We start from the raw sequence: 18896 nt of genomic DNA, 5'->3' as shown, positions 1-18896 counted from the left end.
GATTTTGAATTGTGGGTTCAAGTACATCCACATTTAACACACCAAAAGAAAGAGAAAAAGAGGTCAAATTTGCTGAGATAAGATCATACATGAAGACAAATGAAATAAATTTAAAGTGATGTATGACTATTCACTAATACTTATCACTTGTTATTATTGTGATCTTTATTGATTTTCTGGATCCAAATTACCTTACAGCTACTTATCATAGGGTAAATTACTTATCATAGTTATGATTTACCTTAAAACATTAAGTTTATAGGATATTTAGTAGACCCTAAAAATTAATTAAAGTACATGTAACCTAACCTGAACACCCTGATCAGGAAAAAAATAAAAAAAGTTTAGTGGGTTAGTCAGTTGATACAGAGATATGTCACAATGAACTATAATTTAGCCATTATTTTATGAATCGGAAACATTAATTATAATTATTTGACACTATCCGAGGACATAACAACACTGCACCAGGTTTTTGTTATTTTTGTTACATAAGCATGATGCTGGTAACATTTACAAGTGATTATTTTATTATTACCTTTAACATTGGATATTCTTTGGGTTAACCATTTAATAGAAGTGGTCCAATATCCCATCATGGAAGAGGTGGAATGCTCTGCTCATGCCTAAAGAAATTATGAGGATCAGCTTTGGTTTTCACTTTCATCAGTCTCTTGAAGTTACCTTTGAAATACTTCTCGCCCCACACTCTGGCTGCGTTAAAATTTGTGTTACACTTCTTATTCATTCCCAAATCAAAATCCCTGTAATTAACATACGCCCCTCTGGGGTTCTTTGAAACATATGGAGCCATGTAATCGTATAGCCTCCTAATCCATTCAATATGCTTTGTTGCATTCTTAATATCACCATCTTGCCAGCCAGACGAATAAGCGATTTCAAATATGTTACCCTTTCTGTGAGGGAAAGGAGTTTCGGATTCTGAAATCCTGCTCATTATTCCACCGTACGGACTCCATAGCATTATTGGGTTATCTTCTTCCAATAACCTTTTCCATAGTCCCCCAAGAACTGTTTCACGAATGGGTTCCTTAACGTAGTCTGATTTTCCTTTGAAATAGTTTCTGAGAATATTCTCTCGTTGAAGTAGAATTTCAGGAGTCGAGTTACTTGGGAAAAGGCCATTAGTAACCACAGACTGGATCCAGGTTGTCTCATTGCAATCTTGCCGTGTCAATCCCAGTTCAGGGAATTTTTCCTGCATAATTTGAAGGAGGCTATCAGCACCACCAAGATATAGAGCACCATTGACCACTTGTATGAGAACTCTAACAAAGAGATCCTCATCAAGCGTATGTGCAACTTGTTGCCATTTATAGAGGATCTTCGTGGCACCCTGTTCTAGGGTCCTTGTAACTGTAAAAATTGTCACAGTTGATGGCACAGGAACCAATTTTATCTTCCATGAAAGGATAATTCCAAAGCTTCCTCCTCCGCCTCCACTTATTGCCCAAAACAGATCTTCACCCATAGCTGCTCGGTCAAGAACTCTGCCGCTTGCGTCTACAATTTTAGCATCGAGGACATTGTCAGCACCAAGACCATATTTTCTTAACAAGAAACCATAAGCACCTCCAGTGATGTGCCCACCAACGCCTAAGCTCGTGCAAGCACCCGCAGGAAAACCATGAATTTTGCTCTTCTCCGCAATTCTGTAGTAGACTTCACCAATTGTTGCACCTGCCTCAACCCACGCGTTGTTATTATCAATATCGATGCTTATGGATCGAAGCTTGGAAAGGTCTACAACAATGAAAGGTGTTTCAATTTCTGATACATACGAGACCGCCTCATAGTCATGGCCTCCGCTTCGAATTCTCATATGAATTCCAAAGTGTTTGGAGCAAATAACGGCTGCTTGGACATGGGATTCATTCAAAGGCGTGAAGATAAACTCAGGCTTTCGTACTGAAGGCCCTGTAAACCTGAGGTTTTGAGCAGTTGATAGAAGGACTGAAGAATAAGAAGAAGTGTTTGAGACATAAAGAATGGAAGAAGGGACAGAAAGCTCAGAAATGACAGAAAGGCAATGCAGAAAACTGTCTGGAGTTGGAATTGAAATTGTAAATGAAAACAGGAGTGGAAGATATAAAAGAAAGTAATAGCATGAAGATTTCATTTTTGCAGGTGCTGAATAATAGTTGAGAGTAGAGTATATAATAAGAAAAGCAGATATATGTCTTAATAACTTGAGATAATTATATTCTAATAGTGAAGCAACAATAACTTCACAGATTGGATACTTGATTGATGACTATATTATGCACTTTAATTTGGAAATGGCACCAATTAGGTGATTATCTCATTCTCATCTACCATAATATATATGTAGACTGTGATACATAAAAATCAAATATGTAAGTAGTTGAAGTATAGGTAAGGATTATTTAAATGGATTGAGAAGAATAACATTTCAAACTCATTGAAATTAATAAAATATTCAAAGCATATATAGTATCCTCAAGATCTTTATTGAAGAAAAACATAAACAAGACTAGTCAAAATACACATGTAATTGAAATAACATCAGTTATCACATCATTTTCTAACTTCAACAAGTATATATCATCAACAAAAATATCATATAAATTTAATTGCTTCACATATAAATTTATAATTTTTTTCTTCTAAATATTGGTAGATATTTTAATTTATGTATTTTTAAGTTTTGTTTAACTGTATTATGTTTTTAGGGGTTTTAAGGATTTTTTTTAGCTTTAATTTTTTTTTTTTTTCAACTGTCATTTAGTTATCTAAAATTTTATTTTAAAAATAATGATGGTAGGGGTATATAGTATAATTGAAGAGAATGAAATATTAACTTTTTAGAAATATATATAAAAAATTGGAATGAAGGGCATTCATGGAATTTATAGGGTGTTATACGAAAACTATTTAATTTTAAAACTTTGAAATTGGGTGTCTTAAGAAATGGAGCTTTTTTAGTTTATTAGTGGGATACCAATGGCTCCACTCTAAAATCTTATATTGTCGTTATTAGCTAATATCTATTGCATATTATAGTAATTAATAGTTATTTTCAAAAGGGATTTCATGAAAGACAATTCCGAATTACCGAAGGTGATACGTCTACAAGTCCTAACACACTTGTAAACATGAGTGGACAAGGAATTACAAGTTCTAAAACACTTGCTAATTCGGTTGGATTGAAATGGATTGAAGAATTTCAATCTAAGTCTTAAAACACTTGGATTGTGGAATACAATGGATAAAATTTAGCCCAAGCAAGTTCCAAGGAGGGAGAAAGTCCAAACATTTCGGCCCAAACCATTCCAAGCCCAAGCTCAACAAGGGAAACTCAAGCTCAACAAGGGAAACTCAAGCTCACAAAGAAAGAAGCCTAATTGTTGAAGTTGTCCAATCCGGCCCAAGTCTCATTCCAAAGGGGAAGATTCACATGAACCTTTATTGGATTCATTTGCAAGGTTTTCAAGGCCCAAACTCTTACACCCTTATTAGTAGACTTAATTAGGATCATTAGTCAAATTTTGATATAATAAAGTGAGCTTATTTCAACTAAAGGGGTGGTTAAAGACATAGATATAGAATTAGGGAATCATGTCTCTTTTGCATTAAATAGGTATGACCTTGCTTTTTGAATGAATGACTTGTAATATTAGTTAATTTTATTTCATTTTAATGTATTCATCAATTACTTGTTTGTCCTTGTATTTGCCTATATAAGGGTGTAACATTTAGTTTATGAAATTTAGTTTATCCATTTGAGAGAACTTGTTTGTTCTTGGGTGCGCATTCTTTATCCAAGTCTTGATAAGAAGATTTTGTGGTGAATCAATTCAAGTTGGTGGAGTAATCCTTTATGCTTGAAGTGTTTCTATTGTCTTGGTCCGAAAATTGCATGTGACTAACTCCAATATTTGTGTTGGCCGAATTTAGTTTGGATTTGTATTGTGTTGTGTTGGAATTGGATCGGAAGGTAAAAGAATTATGAATTTATACAAGGGTTTATCAAAGATAAAATCAAATATTGATTCATAAGGTAACAAAATTCAAATTCAAGAAATGTGAGATTCAAATTCAAGAAATATGAGATCTCTATATTTGGATTCATGGAATAAATATGTTTTCGTAAAGTAAGAAGATTTTGACATCCTCCAAAAGAGTTTCAACCACCTGCAGAATAATAATAATAATAATACAAATTAAATAATGAAACAAGAATAAGAAGGTATTACGAAAGAAACAAAACTTGTCCCGAACATATATGTCAACAATGAATTTTGAAGGTGTGACAGCTAAGCTCTCTGGAAAAAAAAAAAAAAAAAAAAAAAAATCTGTCAAGAAAAGCCGACGCATTTCCAGCAAATATATCAAAGTATTAGACAAGGCAAGATTGCTTATTGTTCCCACCCAAGGTTTAGTGAAATCCTAAAGTAGTACCATTGGTTTAAAAAATTCTAGATTCCCACCTTTAAATGGACATTTTTTTAATAAATTGTTAAAGGTTAAATTGATCATTTCAAAATAAATTAAAAAGTCAAAACAACCCACACATGTCAAAATTGTGACCTATATTTTTGGACGACTCTCCTTTTTCTCGACCAATTTTCGGGCGATTTTGTCATAAAAAATCTACACCAACACCACCATTCGATCATTCATTATCTTCTCTTCAAAACCCACACACTTTGTCGCTAGATCACTCACCGTTTACCGGAAAAGCCCAATGCTTTTTTTGCACAAATAACAAATTTTCTCCCAATTTTTGTAGGCAGGCTCACGTTAGCCAGAAACGACTCATGTTAGCGTCGTCCAAGCCAATGTTTTTTTGGCTTTTTCGACCAATCTCGACCTCCAAAATAATTTTTGTGACCACTATTGGACTCCCCACAACCTCCTTTACAAAAACCATAACACCACTTGTCATCACTCAACGTTTCCGACCACCCCTCTTGCCTCCTTGGAAAGTTGGGTAACTTCCCAACTTTTTTATTTACTGATTGGTGAGCAACCAGGCCCAACCATTTAAATCGCTTGCATCTTTGTTTGTTGTTGTTTGTGGTGGTGTGTTTTTTGGCAGTTGTCGACATCTCGATTGTCGAATTTTGGAGCCTAAAATCTTGCCCACCACTTGCTCGCTGAAAATCCCCAGCCACCTACCTGCTTGCATCTAGTGCGCACGCCAGCACAACCAGAAAAGCGGCTGCAAAGTGGCCATTTGCACAAAAAAGCTGTGGGCTTTTCTAGCAAACGGTGAGTGATCAAGCAACATGGTGATATGGGTTTTGAATAGGCATGGCAATGTTCCCCGGAATTCAGGGGACCCGTCCCGCCTTGGCCCATATGAGGTGGGGAAGCCCAGGTTTTTTAGGGAGCGGGGGTGGGGGCATTTTAATCCTCGTCCCTGGGGGTGGGTGATGTCTTCCCCCCGTATATAATATATAAAATTAAAAATTATATATATATATATACTTTTCACTAATACCCCTATATTTCACCTAATTACACAATTATCCTACCTATATAAACACATATTTTCCCAATTTCCCTCACCCTAAACAATTGAACAAGAACAAACCCAAATCCTTATTTATGTAAAATTAACTATGTTTAAATGAGTAATTTAAGTGTTTGTCATGTGGACAATAATTAACGATTGTATTTGATAATGCTCAAATTAATTTATATGTAAAATTAATAGGGTGGGGATGGGCCTTCAACATTCCCCTGTGGGGAGGGGAAGGAGAATTTCTGTCATCCCCATAATGGGGATAGGGCGGGGGCGGGGAGTGATTTTGATGGCGAGGATGGGTGCGGTGAATGAGATTCCCGCCCCGCTGGCCCACCCCATTGCCATGCCTAGTTTTGAAGAGAAGATGATGAGGGATCGAACGGTGGTGGTGGTGTAGATTTCCAATGACAAAAATGCCCAGAAACTGGTTAAGAAGAAGGGGAGTTGCCCAAAAATGCAGGGCGCAAATTTGAGATGTGAGGGTTATTTTGATTTTTTAATTTAATTTGAAATGACCAATTTATCCTTTAACTATTAAAAAAAAAAAAGAAAAGGGTATCCATTTAAAGGTGTGAATCTGGAATTTACTAAACCAAGGATATTAACCTGGATTCCGCTAAATCTTGGGAGGGAATATGTCGTTTACTCTTTGAATTATTAGGCTAACAGAGTCATATGATTTAGACAGATAACTTGTTAGAGTAATGCAATGGTTTTTAACTTGTGGGTTCAAGTAGATATACATTCATTTAACACGCCAAAAGAAAGAAAAAAGAAGTCATATTTGTTGAGATAAGATAATACATGAAGACAAATGAAATAAATTATCATGCTTTATTTTATTATGCCTTTAACATTGGATATTCTCTTGGGTTAACGATTTAATACAATTTTTAATCACGAATTGGTCCAATATCCAATCATTGAAGAGGTGGAATGCTCTGCTCATGCCTAAAGAAGTTATGAGGATCAACTTTGGTTTTTACTCTCACCAGTCTCTTGAAGTTATCTTTGAAATACTTCTCGCCCCACACTCTGGCTTCGTTGAAATTTGTGTTACTTTTCTTGTTCATCCCCAGATCAAAATCCCTGTAATTAACATACGCACCTCTGGGGTTCTTTGAAACATATGGAGCCATGTAATCGTATAGCCTCCTAATCCATTCAATATGCTTTGTTGCATTCTTGTTATCACCATCTTGCCAGCCAGACAAATAAGAGATTTCGAATATGTTACCCTTTCTGTGAGGGAAAGGAGTTTCGGATTCTGAAATCCTGCTCATTATTCCACCGTACGGACTCCATAGCATTATTGGGTTATCTTCTTCCAATAACCTTTTCCATAGTCCCCCAAGAACTGTTTCACGAATGGGTTCTTTAACGTAGTCTGATTTTCCTTTGAAATAGTTTCTGAGAATATTCTCTCGTTGAAGTAGAATTTCAGGAGTTGAGTTACTTGGGAAAAGGCCATTAGTAACCACAGACTGGATCCAGGTTGTCTCATTGCAATCTTGCCGTGTCAATCCCAGTTCAGGGAATTTTTCCTGCATAATTTGAAGGAGGCTATCAGCACCACCAAGATATAGAGCACCATTGACCACTTGTATGAGAACTCTAACAAAGAGATCCTCATCAAGCGTATGTGCAACTTGTTGCCATTTATAGAGGATCTTCGTGGCACCCTGTTCTAGGGTCCTTGTAACTGTAAAAATTGTCACAGTTGATGGCACAGGAACCAATTTTATCTTCCATGAAAGGATAATTCCAAAGCTTCCTCCTCCGCCTCCACTTATTGCCCAAAACAGATCTTCACCCATAGCTGCTCGGTCAAGAACTCTGCCGCTTGGGTCTACAATTTTAGCATCGAGGACATTGTCAGCACCAAGACCATACTTTCTTAACAAGAAACCATAAGCACCTCCAGTGATGTGCCCACCAACGCCTAAGCTCGTGCAAGCACCCGCAGGAAAACCATGAATTTTGCTCTTCTCCGCAATTCTGTAGTACACTTCACCAATTGTTGCACCTGCCTCAACCCACGCGTTGTTATTATCAATATCGATGCTTATGGATCGAAGCTTGGAAAGGTCTACAACAATGAAAGGTGTTTCATTTTCTGATACATAAGAGACCCCCTCATAGTCATGGCCTCCGCTTCGGATTCTCATATGAATTCGAAGTTGTTTGGAGCAAATAACGGCTGCTTGGACATGGGATTCATTCAAAGGCGTGAAGATAAACTCTGGTTTTGGGACTGAAGGCCCTGTAAACCTGAGGTTTTGAGCAGTTGATTGAAGAATTGAAGAATAAGAAGAAGTGTTTGAGACGTAAAGAATGGAGGAAGGGACAGAAAGCTCAGATTTGGCAGAGAGGCAATGCAGAAAACTTTCTTGAATTGGAATTGAATTTGTCAATGAAGAAGCTAATAACATCACTGAAAGTAAGAAAAGAAAGTAATTGCATGAAGCTATCATTTTTTCAGTTGTTGCTTCTGTTCAACCATTCAGAAGTGACTTTTGGCTGTAGACCTGACAGTGTGTATATATAGAATTTTAAGAATAAACATATACTCATTAAAGTATAAAATTTAAAAAACTCGCAGTGTTCTCCAACCGTGGCCTGCTTTGCTAAAAACAATTGAATGGAGTCGTGATTCTGAAGATATATTTGGGATTTTCAATTGAAGTGCTAAAATAAGTGAAGACAACTGTTGTTACTTGTTTACCTACTGCATGAACTGGTGTCGAATATGCTCATAATCGAAACTCGAAGATGCTCATACAATTGTTAGGGCCAATTTTCTTGGGCCCAAGGAATCTTTATTATATATTAATAGAATAAAAGAAACTTATCTTTTAATAAAGTTTATAATGATAAATTTATCTTTATATTAAATTATTAATATTTTATTTTAAGTTTCTTATTTTTTTATAAATACTCTCGACTCTTACTATTATCTCATAAATCTTAATTTTCTTTATATTATTCAAATTTTTCTTAGAATAAAATGATAGTTTAATGGAATAAAAAGTTTTGTAATGGGTATATCAATTTCAAGTAATACAAAATTATAAGTTTTTAATTGCTTCACATATAAAATTATTGTTGTTTTTTTCTTCAAAGTATTGATAGCTATTTTAATCTATATGTTCTTTAGTGTTGTTTAACTATATTATGTTCTTAGGATTGTTTGTAAGAATTTTTTATTTAGCTTTACTTGGGCTTGCTTTTGATTTAAAAGGATTTACGATACGAAAATTAATTCTTGTAGAACAAGTTACGAGGATTTCAATCCCCTTTAACAATGTATCCTTTTAAGAGCTGCCAAGGAGATTATTACTTGAACCTGCAAATAAAAAATACTAAAAAAATTGTGGTATACTTGAAACATTAGGTGTATAAGGTGTTTAATGGGTCCCGAAGATTAGTTGAGGTGTACGTTAAATGGTTTAAACACCCCGGTTATTAAAAAAAAAGATAAAAAATAACAAATTTGCCTTTGGAGGTCAAGAGCATGGTAAATAAACTTTGCTTACAAGTTTTGAAGCAAAAATATGGAAGAAGAAGAATAATAAATTTTTCGACCATAATTATTTCCTACTTAAAATTGAAGATGGGTGGTTAAAGAGAAAAGTAGTGGAGGTTAAAAATCATTTCTCAATTTGGAAACGTATTTACGAGTATTTTCTTGGGCCAAAGTGGGGATCGCTGGATTCCTGTAGGGACTTGATCCCCGATTTAAAAAATAAAAATTATTCTCTTTTATTTTAATATTTTATAGTGTCAAATTTGAAAGTGTATTTTATTTAATATTTAGTATGTGGACAATTCAAACCACATCAACAACATTATTATTATACTTTCAAAGAAGTATTAGCAGTAAAAAATGTTATTAAAAGGTTTGAATTCCATCTTGTTGGACATCACTTCTTTGTTGAAACAGATATGAAGTTCTTTGATCAAATGCTTCGATTTAACAAGAAAAAGGTTTAACATCAACAACTACTTCGATGGGCAGAATAGTTCAGCAAGTATTCTTTCACCATTCAACACATAAAAGGTCACACCAATACCATTGCAGACTATCTATCTCAGCCTAAAACTAAACAAGTTAGTTTCATGCACCTTAGATCCAAACCACTTCCCTGTTTCATGTTCCAACCATTAACCCAGTCCAGTTCCTGTTCATCATCTTCTTCACCAAACCATATCCAGACGTACCTCCTGAATTTGATGACGTTGTTTGAACTCGTACCATTGATGAAAATGCTACCATCCTCATGTTTTCTTATCAGATTCAATGCATTGAAAAATGTAGGCAATCCATGTATGATATGTTAGGTGTCCATCCAGATGACCCCTTTTCAAAAATCTTTTGTTTACCTCCGGGACCAGATATCTTATTTCCAGAAAATTATTATGGTTCTTTTGGTATATGTTACACCAGTACCACATTGCCATTCAATTCTCGGTCCATCATATGTTGAAAATAATTTCCCAATACCAGTCATTCTCAACCTTTGAGTTACACTCTTTGATGACTTTTCTCAAATGGTTCAAAAGCCTAGAAAAATGGAAATCTGTGTTTGCTCATCAGCTTGCCGGATACAAAGGTCCTATGTCCACCAAAATGACATGGTCTATCATGTTTTTTCATAGACATCACTCCATCAGATCTAATGGCCTATATTTTTCACAGCATCAAGTCACATTTCATCGGTCTTAACCATATGATCTTGTCCATAATACGCCTACAAAAACAACTAGTAGTTCTAAAATACAAAAGATTTGACTTCTAAACTAGTAGTCGGTGAAGTCTACTACAAAATTGCCGAGAAGAGCAATATTCATGCCTTTCTGGCCGGTGCTTGCACATGTGTAGGCATTGGTGGGCACATCATTGGTGGTGCTTATGGTTTTTGTATGGGAAAAAATTTGTATTAAGCCCTTGATAGGCCCATTAACTAATGGTTCCGTGCCAAGGCCCAACTTCGCTTGGTTTCAAGCCAAAGCTCATCATACAAACTGGCTTTATTTCAGAGTACACCAAATTATGGCCCCGTGTCACGACACAACTCCAGTTGGCCTCATGCCAGTCCCATTCCTTGGAAGGCCCACTTTACGAGCCAGTCCACTTTGTGAGCTAGGCTACTCTACGTGCCAGACTTCTTTACAATCTGGGTTGTTCTATTCATAAAAATCCATCCACGAGTCAAGACCAGCCCTCATGACGATTCTAGGTCTCATGAGGACTCTTCACTCCTTATGACTCGAAATCCCGTGCGAATAAAGACTTCGAGTTCTACACGATTCATACAAACTCCTAGTCTTATGTGAATTCTAACTCCTACTTCTAAAAGGACTCGGATCACTTTGGCTCCCTATAAATTCAGAGCTCAAGCCTCTCAGAATTCATTCACATACAATCCCTCTTCTTGCTTTCCTTGTTCGTGTTCTCTCAAGAACCACCTATCATCGCAGTGGAGTGGAGTTCTGACCACTCTATGTTGATAGTCGCTCCACACTCACAGTAAACCCCATATTGCCTCACTAAATTTCCCTCACAACTGTGCCAAGTCTTCACATTCACTCTTTGATTTCTCTGTCTGTAGGTCTGCAAGATTGTCAGTGGTCTCTTCGCCACAGGATCATCCTCACGGTAGATTCTGACCTTCTATAGTTTCCTGTTAAGAAAATATGATCTTGGTGCTACAATGTCCTCGATGCCAAAATTGTGGACGCAAGCGGTAGAGTTCTTGACCGAGCAACCATGGGTGAAGATCTATTTTGGGCAATAAGAGGATGTGGAGAAGGAAGCTTTGGAATTATTGTTTCATGGGAGATAAAACTGGTTCCAGTGCCAGCAAACCATGACAATGTTTACAGTTGCAAAGACTTTCGAAAAAGGTGCAACAAAGATCCCCATAAATGGCAGAAAGTTGCAAATACGCTTGATGAGGATCTCTTTCTTAGAGTTCTCATACAATTGGACAATGGTGGCCAAAATGGCGAGAGAGCTGTGTTAACCAAATACAGTGCTCTATATCTTGGTGATGCTAATTGTCTTCTTCAAATAATGAAAGAGAGATTCCTTGAGCTGGGTTTGGGCCGAAAAGATTGCAATGAAACGACCTGAATCCAGTCTGTGGTTACTAATGGCTTTTCCCAAGTAACTCCACAACTGAAATTCTACTTCACTGAAAGAATTTATTCAGAAACTATTTCAAAGGCAAATCAGACTACGTTAAACAATCTATACCTGAAACAGTTCTTGAGGGGCTATAGAATAACCCAACATTGCTATGGAGTCCGTATGGTGGAATAATGAGCAGCATTTCAGAATCTGAAACTCCATTCCCTCACAGAAAGGGAAACATCTTTGAAATCTCTTATTTGGCTGGATGGAAAGATGGTGATATTAAGAATATTGAGTGGATTAGGAAGCCATATGACTACTTGACTCCTTATGTATCAAAGAACACCAGAGGTGAATATGTTAATTACGGGAATTTTGATTTAGGCATCAACAAGAAGAATAACACAAGTTTCGACAAGGCCAGAGTGTGGGGCGAGAATTATTTCAATGGTAACTTCGAGAGATTGGTGAGAGTGAAAACCTAACCTGATCCTGATAATTTCTTTAGGCATGAACAGAGCATTCCACCTCCTCCATTCAAAGGCTAGACATGATTGGATTAATTGGACCAATTCGTGATTGAAAATTCGTATTAAATTGTCAACGTAATAGATGTGCAATATTAAATGGATTATATAATAATCACTTGTAAATGTTACATGCATGATGTTTATGTAATAAAAAGAACCCCTGTTGTAATGTTGTAAAAAATAATAATCTAATTTTATGTTTCCACATCGGTTATGAGGATTAATTTATAAAATATTGGATAAAGTTGTGCAATACAGTGAAGATAACATGTTTAGTGGGTCATATTTCTGTAGGAATAGAACTCACAACTTTACCAACTATATCAATAGTCGAATCTGTTCAAATTAATGAAAGTATAATTAATCACCATCCAATTGTCGAGTGGGCAATTAAGACTCTTTGATGTATTACTCAAAAAGTCTTGAGTTCGATTCACCCCAGTCCTTAATAAAGGTGGTTGTAGACGTAAAAATCTACCTGTACGGAAGGGGGGTTTGATCCCGTGAGGTTGAGGCCATTAGCGATCCGCTATACCTGCACATGTAGAGAAACAAATGCGTGAAGCGAACGAGAAACACCAGGGTGGTGTTGGCCGTAGGCACTCTGACGCTCAAGTCAGCAAGGCAGAAAGAGGCTAGTATAGTAAGGGCTAGGGAGTAGAGAGGTTACCAGAAGTCTAGTTGGGGATTGTGCCTACGGAAGTGATGTGAAGCTCTCAAGTAAGAGCTTTGGGTGTGAAGGTTTAATGTAATGTCCTTGTGAGAGGGCTGGGCTCTGGTTATATAGTGACTGTTTGGTCTCCCAATCCTAGGGGGAGCAGAAGTCCTAGTGTGACTCTGATGCAAACCCTAGAGGAATTAGGGCGGTGGTGAGCTGTCTTACCAGTGTTCGAGTAGGAAAGTGATCCGAACAGGAAAGTAACCTCAAATAGGAGATTAATCCCGAATAGGAAGGTGATGTATGGGTGCCATGGGCTCTGAACTCGCTCATAGGTCTAGGAAGTGAACTGGGATTGAGAGGCTTGTGCCCGGATGGTTTGGGCTGACTGTATCTCATAGAAAATGGGCCTAATCCGGATGGGGCCGCATTAAGATTGGGTCTGGTCTCTTCCTCATTCAGTCCCGTTCTCCTATTTGGGCCAATGACGATTTTTGGCCCTAGCAGTTTACCCCCCACTCTCTGAGTTAAGTTTTTCTTAAGTCAGAGTAGGAAGCGGTCGAGTCACGCTCGGTCTCCCTTCTTGGACAACTGATTGTTGGCTTAGCTGACCAGTTTGATGTAAGTGATTCATAGTCAAGGGTCGCTCGGTATCAAAGCTGATCAGAATGTGCAATCACCCTAAGAGGGTGTGCCCGATCAGTGTGAAGGGCCAAAGGGACTGAGATAACGAGACTTCTGGGGCTCACGTGCTCGTTCGGTGTGTCTTGTCGATTGGAGAAGTGAATTAAAATCCCATGACTAGGGTATCCGCTTAGCATGCCGGGTCGAATGAGTTGGAGACGATGTTAAATTGAAAGTTTGTTTGGTTGGGGTACTCCGGTGATCCAGTGGGATGGAATCGGTTCGGCTGGCTTGTTGGACCGTAAGACTTGCGCTTGTGATTCCACGGCACTCTTTACTGGATGCCAAAGGGTCAAATAAAATGCGCAAACATTTGACCCATGGCTGTCCACTCGTCCGCATGGAAGACCGAATGGGCGAGGGCCCTTGGCTTGATCGCCTCGAGGGTGAACATGTGCTAGACTGCTCCTAGCCAGTCGCCCAGATTGGGAGAATCTCCTGGACATGGAGCATGAGAGTGTCGGCTTCGTTGGGGGAGCCAGCGTGTTGCAATGTGTTGGCTCAGTCGGGTAGGAAGGGCAATTGAATCTTTAGACAGGTTTAGTTTGTGTGTTGATCAGTGGGGTGGGTTGGGGTGAGTGGTGATAGTCAAAGTTTGAAAAGACCGGGTCGGTTGGTCGGTCGGTGGTATAGGGAGAGTGGTGATCCAATACTTGGTTCCTGGGGAGTGAGGATGGTGGAGTTGAGTCGGTCGGTCGGTGGGGTAGAGTGGAGATCCAATACTTCGTTTCTGGGGGGTGAGGATGGTGGGGTGGAGTGGAGTCGGTCGGTCGGTCAGGTAGAGTGGAGATCCAATACTTGGTTCCTGGGGAGTGAGGATGGTGGAGTCGAGTCAGTCGGTCAGTTGGGTAGAGTGGAGATCCAATACTTGGTTTTTGGGGAGTGAGGATGGTGGAGTCGAGTCAGTCGGTCGGTTGGGTAGAGTAGAGATCCAATACTTGGTTCTTGGGGCATGAGGATGGTGGAGTCGAATCGGTCGGTTGGTTGGGTAGAGTGGAGATCCAATACTTGGTTTCTGGGGAGTGAGGATGGTGGAGTCGAGTCGGTCGGTCGGTTGGGTAGAGTGGAGATCCAATACTTGGTTCCTGAGGAGTGAGGATGGTGGAGTCGAGTCGGTCGGCTGGGTAGAGTAGAGATCCAATACTTGGTTTCTGGGGAGTGAGGATGGTGGAGTTGAGTCAGTCGGTCAGTTGGGTAGAGTGGTTCTAGTGGAGCTGGGGCAAATGTCGTGAATGAGTACGAGAGTGCCCCAACCATGGTGATGATGCCCAAATGGGGTGTTCTAATGGGTGTACCAAGTGGAGTTAGTGTAGCTACCCTAGGGATGAGTGCTGCCAGCCCGAGTGGTTCGGGAAAGCATGGGAGAAGTGAGGAAGATTCCGAAGGAGCTGGTAGTCCGTCTTCATCTAGCAGTGACTCTGAGGACGAGCCGAGTCAACAGGAAAATGGGATTCTAAGCAGGGATTATCCGCCCGTGCTTAAAGAAAATGACGTGGGACGGCTCCGGACAATGTATCACATTCCAAATTCGATCTAGATCAGGGCACCTCGTTTGTATGAACGGGTTGACTGGGGGTAAAAGGCTGGGTGAGTGTTGGCGATAGGGTGACCGAGTCGGAGATAGGAGAGATGACTCGCACCGATGACACTTAGTTTTATTTTTCTTTTGCTCATGTTTCTCGGGGCCTACGATACCCTTTCCTGGCGTGTGTGCCTTTCATTGTATTCTGAACTTAGCCGCTTGAGGCTTCTTCTATATGTACTTGTGATTCTGTTTTTGATGCTTTTCCTCATGGTGAATGATTTGTTGATTGCTTCCTTGTTTGTAGATGTGCTAGAGGTTGAGCCGTATACTTGTGTTATGATTTTGGTGCAGCCCAGTGGCTAAGTCGTGTGAACTTTCTGTTGGGTTGGGTCAATGACTTATCGATTTTGAGGTATAAGAACTATTTACTCGGTCTGGCCGACTGAATATGTAGCTTCATGAATCGGGCAGGGTCGATCAAAGGTGTGGATCCACGAATCGGGCAAGGCCGATCCAAAGGTGAAACTGTGGATCGAGCAGGGTCGATTCGAAGGTGTAAGTACGTGGAGCGGGCAGGACCGATCCGAAGGTGTAAATTCATGGATCAAGTAGGGTTGATCCGAATGTGTAAATCCGTGGGTCGAGCAGGGTCAACCCGAAGGTGTAAAAAATCCGTGAATCAAGTAGGGTCAATTTGAAGGTGTAAATCCATGGATCGAGCAGGGTTGATCCGAAGGTGTAACAAACATTTGATCGAGTAGGGTCGATCTGAAGATGTAAATTCGTGGATCGAGCAGGGTCAATCTGAAGGTGTAATTAACATTTGATCGAGTAGGGTCGATCTGAAGATGCAAATCCATAGATCGAGCAAGGTTGATCTGAAGGTATAACTCCATGGATCGAGCATGGTCGATCCAAAGGTGTAAATCCGTGGATCGAGCAGGGTCGATCCAAAGGTGTAATAAACATTTGATCGAGCAGGGTCAATCTGAAGGTGTAATTAACATTTGATCGAGTAGGGTCGATCTGAAGATGCAAATCCGTGGATCGAGCAGGGCCGATCCAAAGGTGTAATTACGTGGATCGAGCAGGGTCGATCCGAAGATGTAACAAACATTTGATCGAGCAGAGCCGATCTAAAGATGCAAATCCGTGGATCGAGCAGGGTCGATCCGAAGGTATAATTAACATTTGATCGAGTAGGGTTGATCTAAAGATGCAAATCCGTGGATCGAGTAGGGCCGATCCAAAGGTGTAATTATGTGAATCGAGCAGGGTCAATCCGAAGATGTAAGAAACATTTGATCGAGCAGAGTCGATCTGAAGATGCAAATCCATGGATCGAGTAGGATCGATCCAAAGGTATAATTAACATTTGATCGAGCAGGGTCGATTTCAAAGATGTAAATCCGTGGATTGAGCAGGGTCGATCCGAAGGTGTAACAAACATTTGATTAAGCAGGGTCGATCTAAAGATGCAAATCCGTGGATTGAGCAGGGTCGATCCGAATGTGTAATTAACATTTGATAAAGCAGGGTCAATTTTGAAGATGTATATCCGTGGATCAAGCAGGGTCGATCCAAAGGTGTAATTCTGTGGATCGAGCAAGGTCGATCCGAAGGTATAACAAACATTTGATCGAGCAGGGTCGATCCAAAGTGTGAAAACTCATGAATTGGGCAAAACTAATTCGAAGGTGTCAGTTGCTGAATAATGCTTCATTGAATTCAGGCCATGAGACCGACTGTCTATGAAGGCGGTGGATGGGCCCACTCATCCTTTTTAAATTAAAAATGAAAAGACAACAAATATTTAGATTGATTTCACCTAAAAGTAGTAGCGTGTCGGATGGATTGCATTCCAACTGTTGCTGATGTCTTTGCCTTTGGGATTTTGGAGCAGGTAGGCACCCTTCCCTGCTTCTTTGGTGATCTTGTAGGGCCTACAATCGATCTGAGCTCTAGCCTCTTGTCGTTCTGCATTCAGTCATACTTGGCGTGAATTGCCTGATTCATCTCATCTTCCTCCCACCTTATTTGAATCGTTGCTCTGGCCAAGGCGTCTTCCATCGTGGTGCAACCTAACTTTGTCAGTTCTTTGTATAGTTCACCATTCGGGAGGTGACCTTTTTTGAAGGTATCTACGGCTGTCTCAGGGTTACAGGAAGGGATGGAAATCTTCTCTTTGTTGAATCTGCTAACATACACTCTCAGTGGCTCTCCCATCCTCTGGTATACTCTGTATAGATTCGCCGACAGCTTCTCGAGTTTCTTGCTATTGGCGAACTGCTCCACAAAGGTGTCGGTGAGCTGAGCGAATGAGTCGATGAAACCATTTGGGAGATTTGTGTACCACTGGAGTGCTGGACTGGATAAGCTTGAACCAAAACTCTTGTACATACAGGCTTCCCTCAACGCTCGGGGTATTGAGACAGTGAACATCCGCTGCTTGTACGAGGCTATGTGATCATCTGGGTTAGTTGTGCCATCGTAGGGTTTCATGCTAGGAATTGTAAACTTCTAGGGCATGTCGACTAGGGCGATCTCATCCACAAAGGGTGAATCCGCGTAACAGTGAGGCCTTACTACAAGAAATATATTATATTGTGACAAAATTAATTTTATCAAAAGCTATTTCGTCACAAGTAATATAGGTATTATAACAAAATAAAAAAACACCACATTAAGTATGACAAAGAGAATATACAGTGACTAAAAAAAATATTGTCATAATATTTTATCACAATAAAGAAATCCATAAGAAATATATTGAAGAAAAACAATTTTATCTTAATATTTCGTCACAAATTTTTGGCGCCTAGGTAAATTTTTTATTATGACAAACATATTTTGTCATAAAACATTTTAGTCACTATATTTAGTTATACATACTATAACTACAAATTATTTTGTCACAAAAGAATTTATTTATTGCTACAAAAATAAATTCTCATAATATATGCTGAAATAGAGATATTAATGACAAAATATTTGAGTCAAAATTTAAGTATCAAGGTAAATTGTTTATCGTGACAAACATATTTGTCATAAAAAACTTTAGTCACTATATTTAATCACTACATGCTATAATACAAAATAATTTGTCACAAAAGAATTATTATCATTAAAAAAAAATTATTATAATGTTAAATGGAGGTATTAGTAACAAAATATTTGAGTTAAATTAAATGTGATATTTTGTGACAAAATTGCTAAAAAAAAATATAATATGGTCTCCTTTAATTTATTTTTAAAAACTCAAAAAGGCCAAAAAATTGTAAAAATACAAAATCATTAATAATTTATAAATGTAAATATTATGTACCATTTTCGGCTTTAATGATAAAAATATTTACATTTTGGCTGTAAAGTTATAGACTTAAATTTGAATCGCATGTTAAATATTAATGTATGTATTACAAGTTTACATCAAAGATTAAATTACAAAAATAAAGCGATTCAATCATGATTACAAAAAGGGAAAAAGGGAAAAATTGAATTGGGCAAAAAAAGGAAAAAGGGAATGTCTTTATGAACTCTCCTTTGATTCTCCTAATTTTCTTCGGTTTTAATGAAAAAGGAAAATTTTGAATTGGGTGAAGTGAGCCGCCTTTGGTCTCTTCTTTCTTTAAAAAAATTGAATTGGGAAAACCAAATCCTGAAAGAAGAAAAATAAAACGCAAGAAGGAGAAGAAGCAGGGAGAGGGGACAAACACTCTCTAAAACGCAATTGTTTCCCTCACATTTTAGCTATGAGTTTGTATTTATAGATAGACATGTAGAACGAAATGAATATATATAATAATAAAGAAGAGAATAGATGAGTAGGTTTGTTTGGTGGGTAAAGG

The 18896-nt window shown here is 38.5% G+C and overlaps 2 protein-coding genes and 1 pseudogene across 2 annotated transcripts; 1 reads left to right on the top strand and 2 right to left on the bottom strand.

The window, feature by feature from the left end:
* Positions 1-453: 453 nt before the first annotated feature.
* On the bottom strand, positions 454-2140 carry LOC116140948 (berberine bridge enzyme-like 13). The gene has a single exon (XM_031426519.1). It carries the CDS (start codon positions 2138-2140, stop codon positions 596-598), a length of 1545 nt encoding a protein of 514 aa, XP_031282379.1. The 3' UTR covers positions 454-595.
* A 4213-nt stretch (positions 2141-6353) lies between these two features.
* Positions 6354-8007, bottom strand: LOC116140963 (berberine bridge enzyme-like 13). Its single transcript, XM_031426530.1, has one exon. The coding sequence runs from the start codon at positions 7987-7989 to the stop codon at positions 6436-6438; it is 1554 nt and encodes a 517-aa protein (XP_031282390.1). The 5' UTR covers positions 7990-8007; the 3' UTR covers positions 6354-6435.
* Positions 8008-9840: 1833 nt separating this feature from the next.
* LOC116140947 lies at positions 9841-12199 on the top strand (annotated as a pseudogene).
* The last annotated feature ends 6697 nt before the right edge of the window (positions 12200-18896 follow it).

This window comes from Pistacia vera, unplaced genomic scaffold (genome assembly GCF_008641045.1).
Source record: "Pistacia vera cultivar Batoury unplaced genomic scaffold, PisVer_v2 Contig389, whole genome shotgun sequence".
NCBI lineage: Eukaryota > Viridiplantae > Streptophyta > Magnoliopsida > Sapindales > Anacardiaceae > Pistacia > Pistacia vera.
This window is presented reverse-complemented; position numbering and strand designations above follow the sequence as displayed.

Bases quoted from the DNA above. Each gene is read 5' to 3' on its own strand.
- LOC116140963 (XM_031426530.1), bottom strand. From the start codon at position 7,989: ATGATAGCTTCATGCAATTACTTTCTTTTCTTACTTTCAGTGATGTTA.
- LOC116140948 (XM_031426519.1), bottom strand. From the start codon at position 2,140: ATGAAATCTTCATGCTATTACTTTCTTTTATATCTTCCACTCCTGTTT.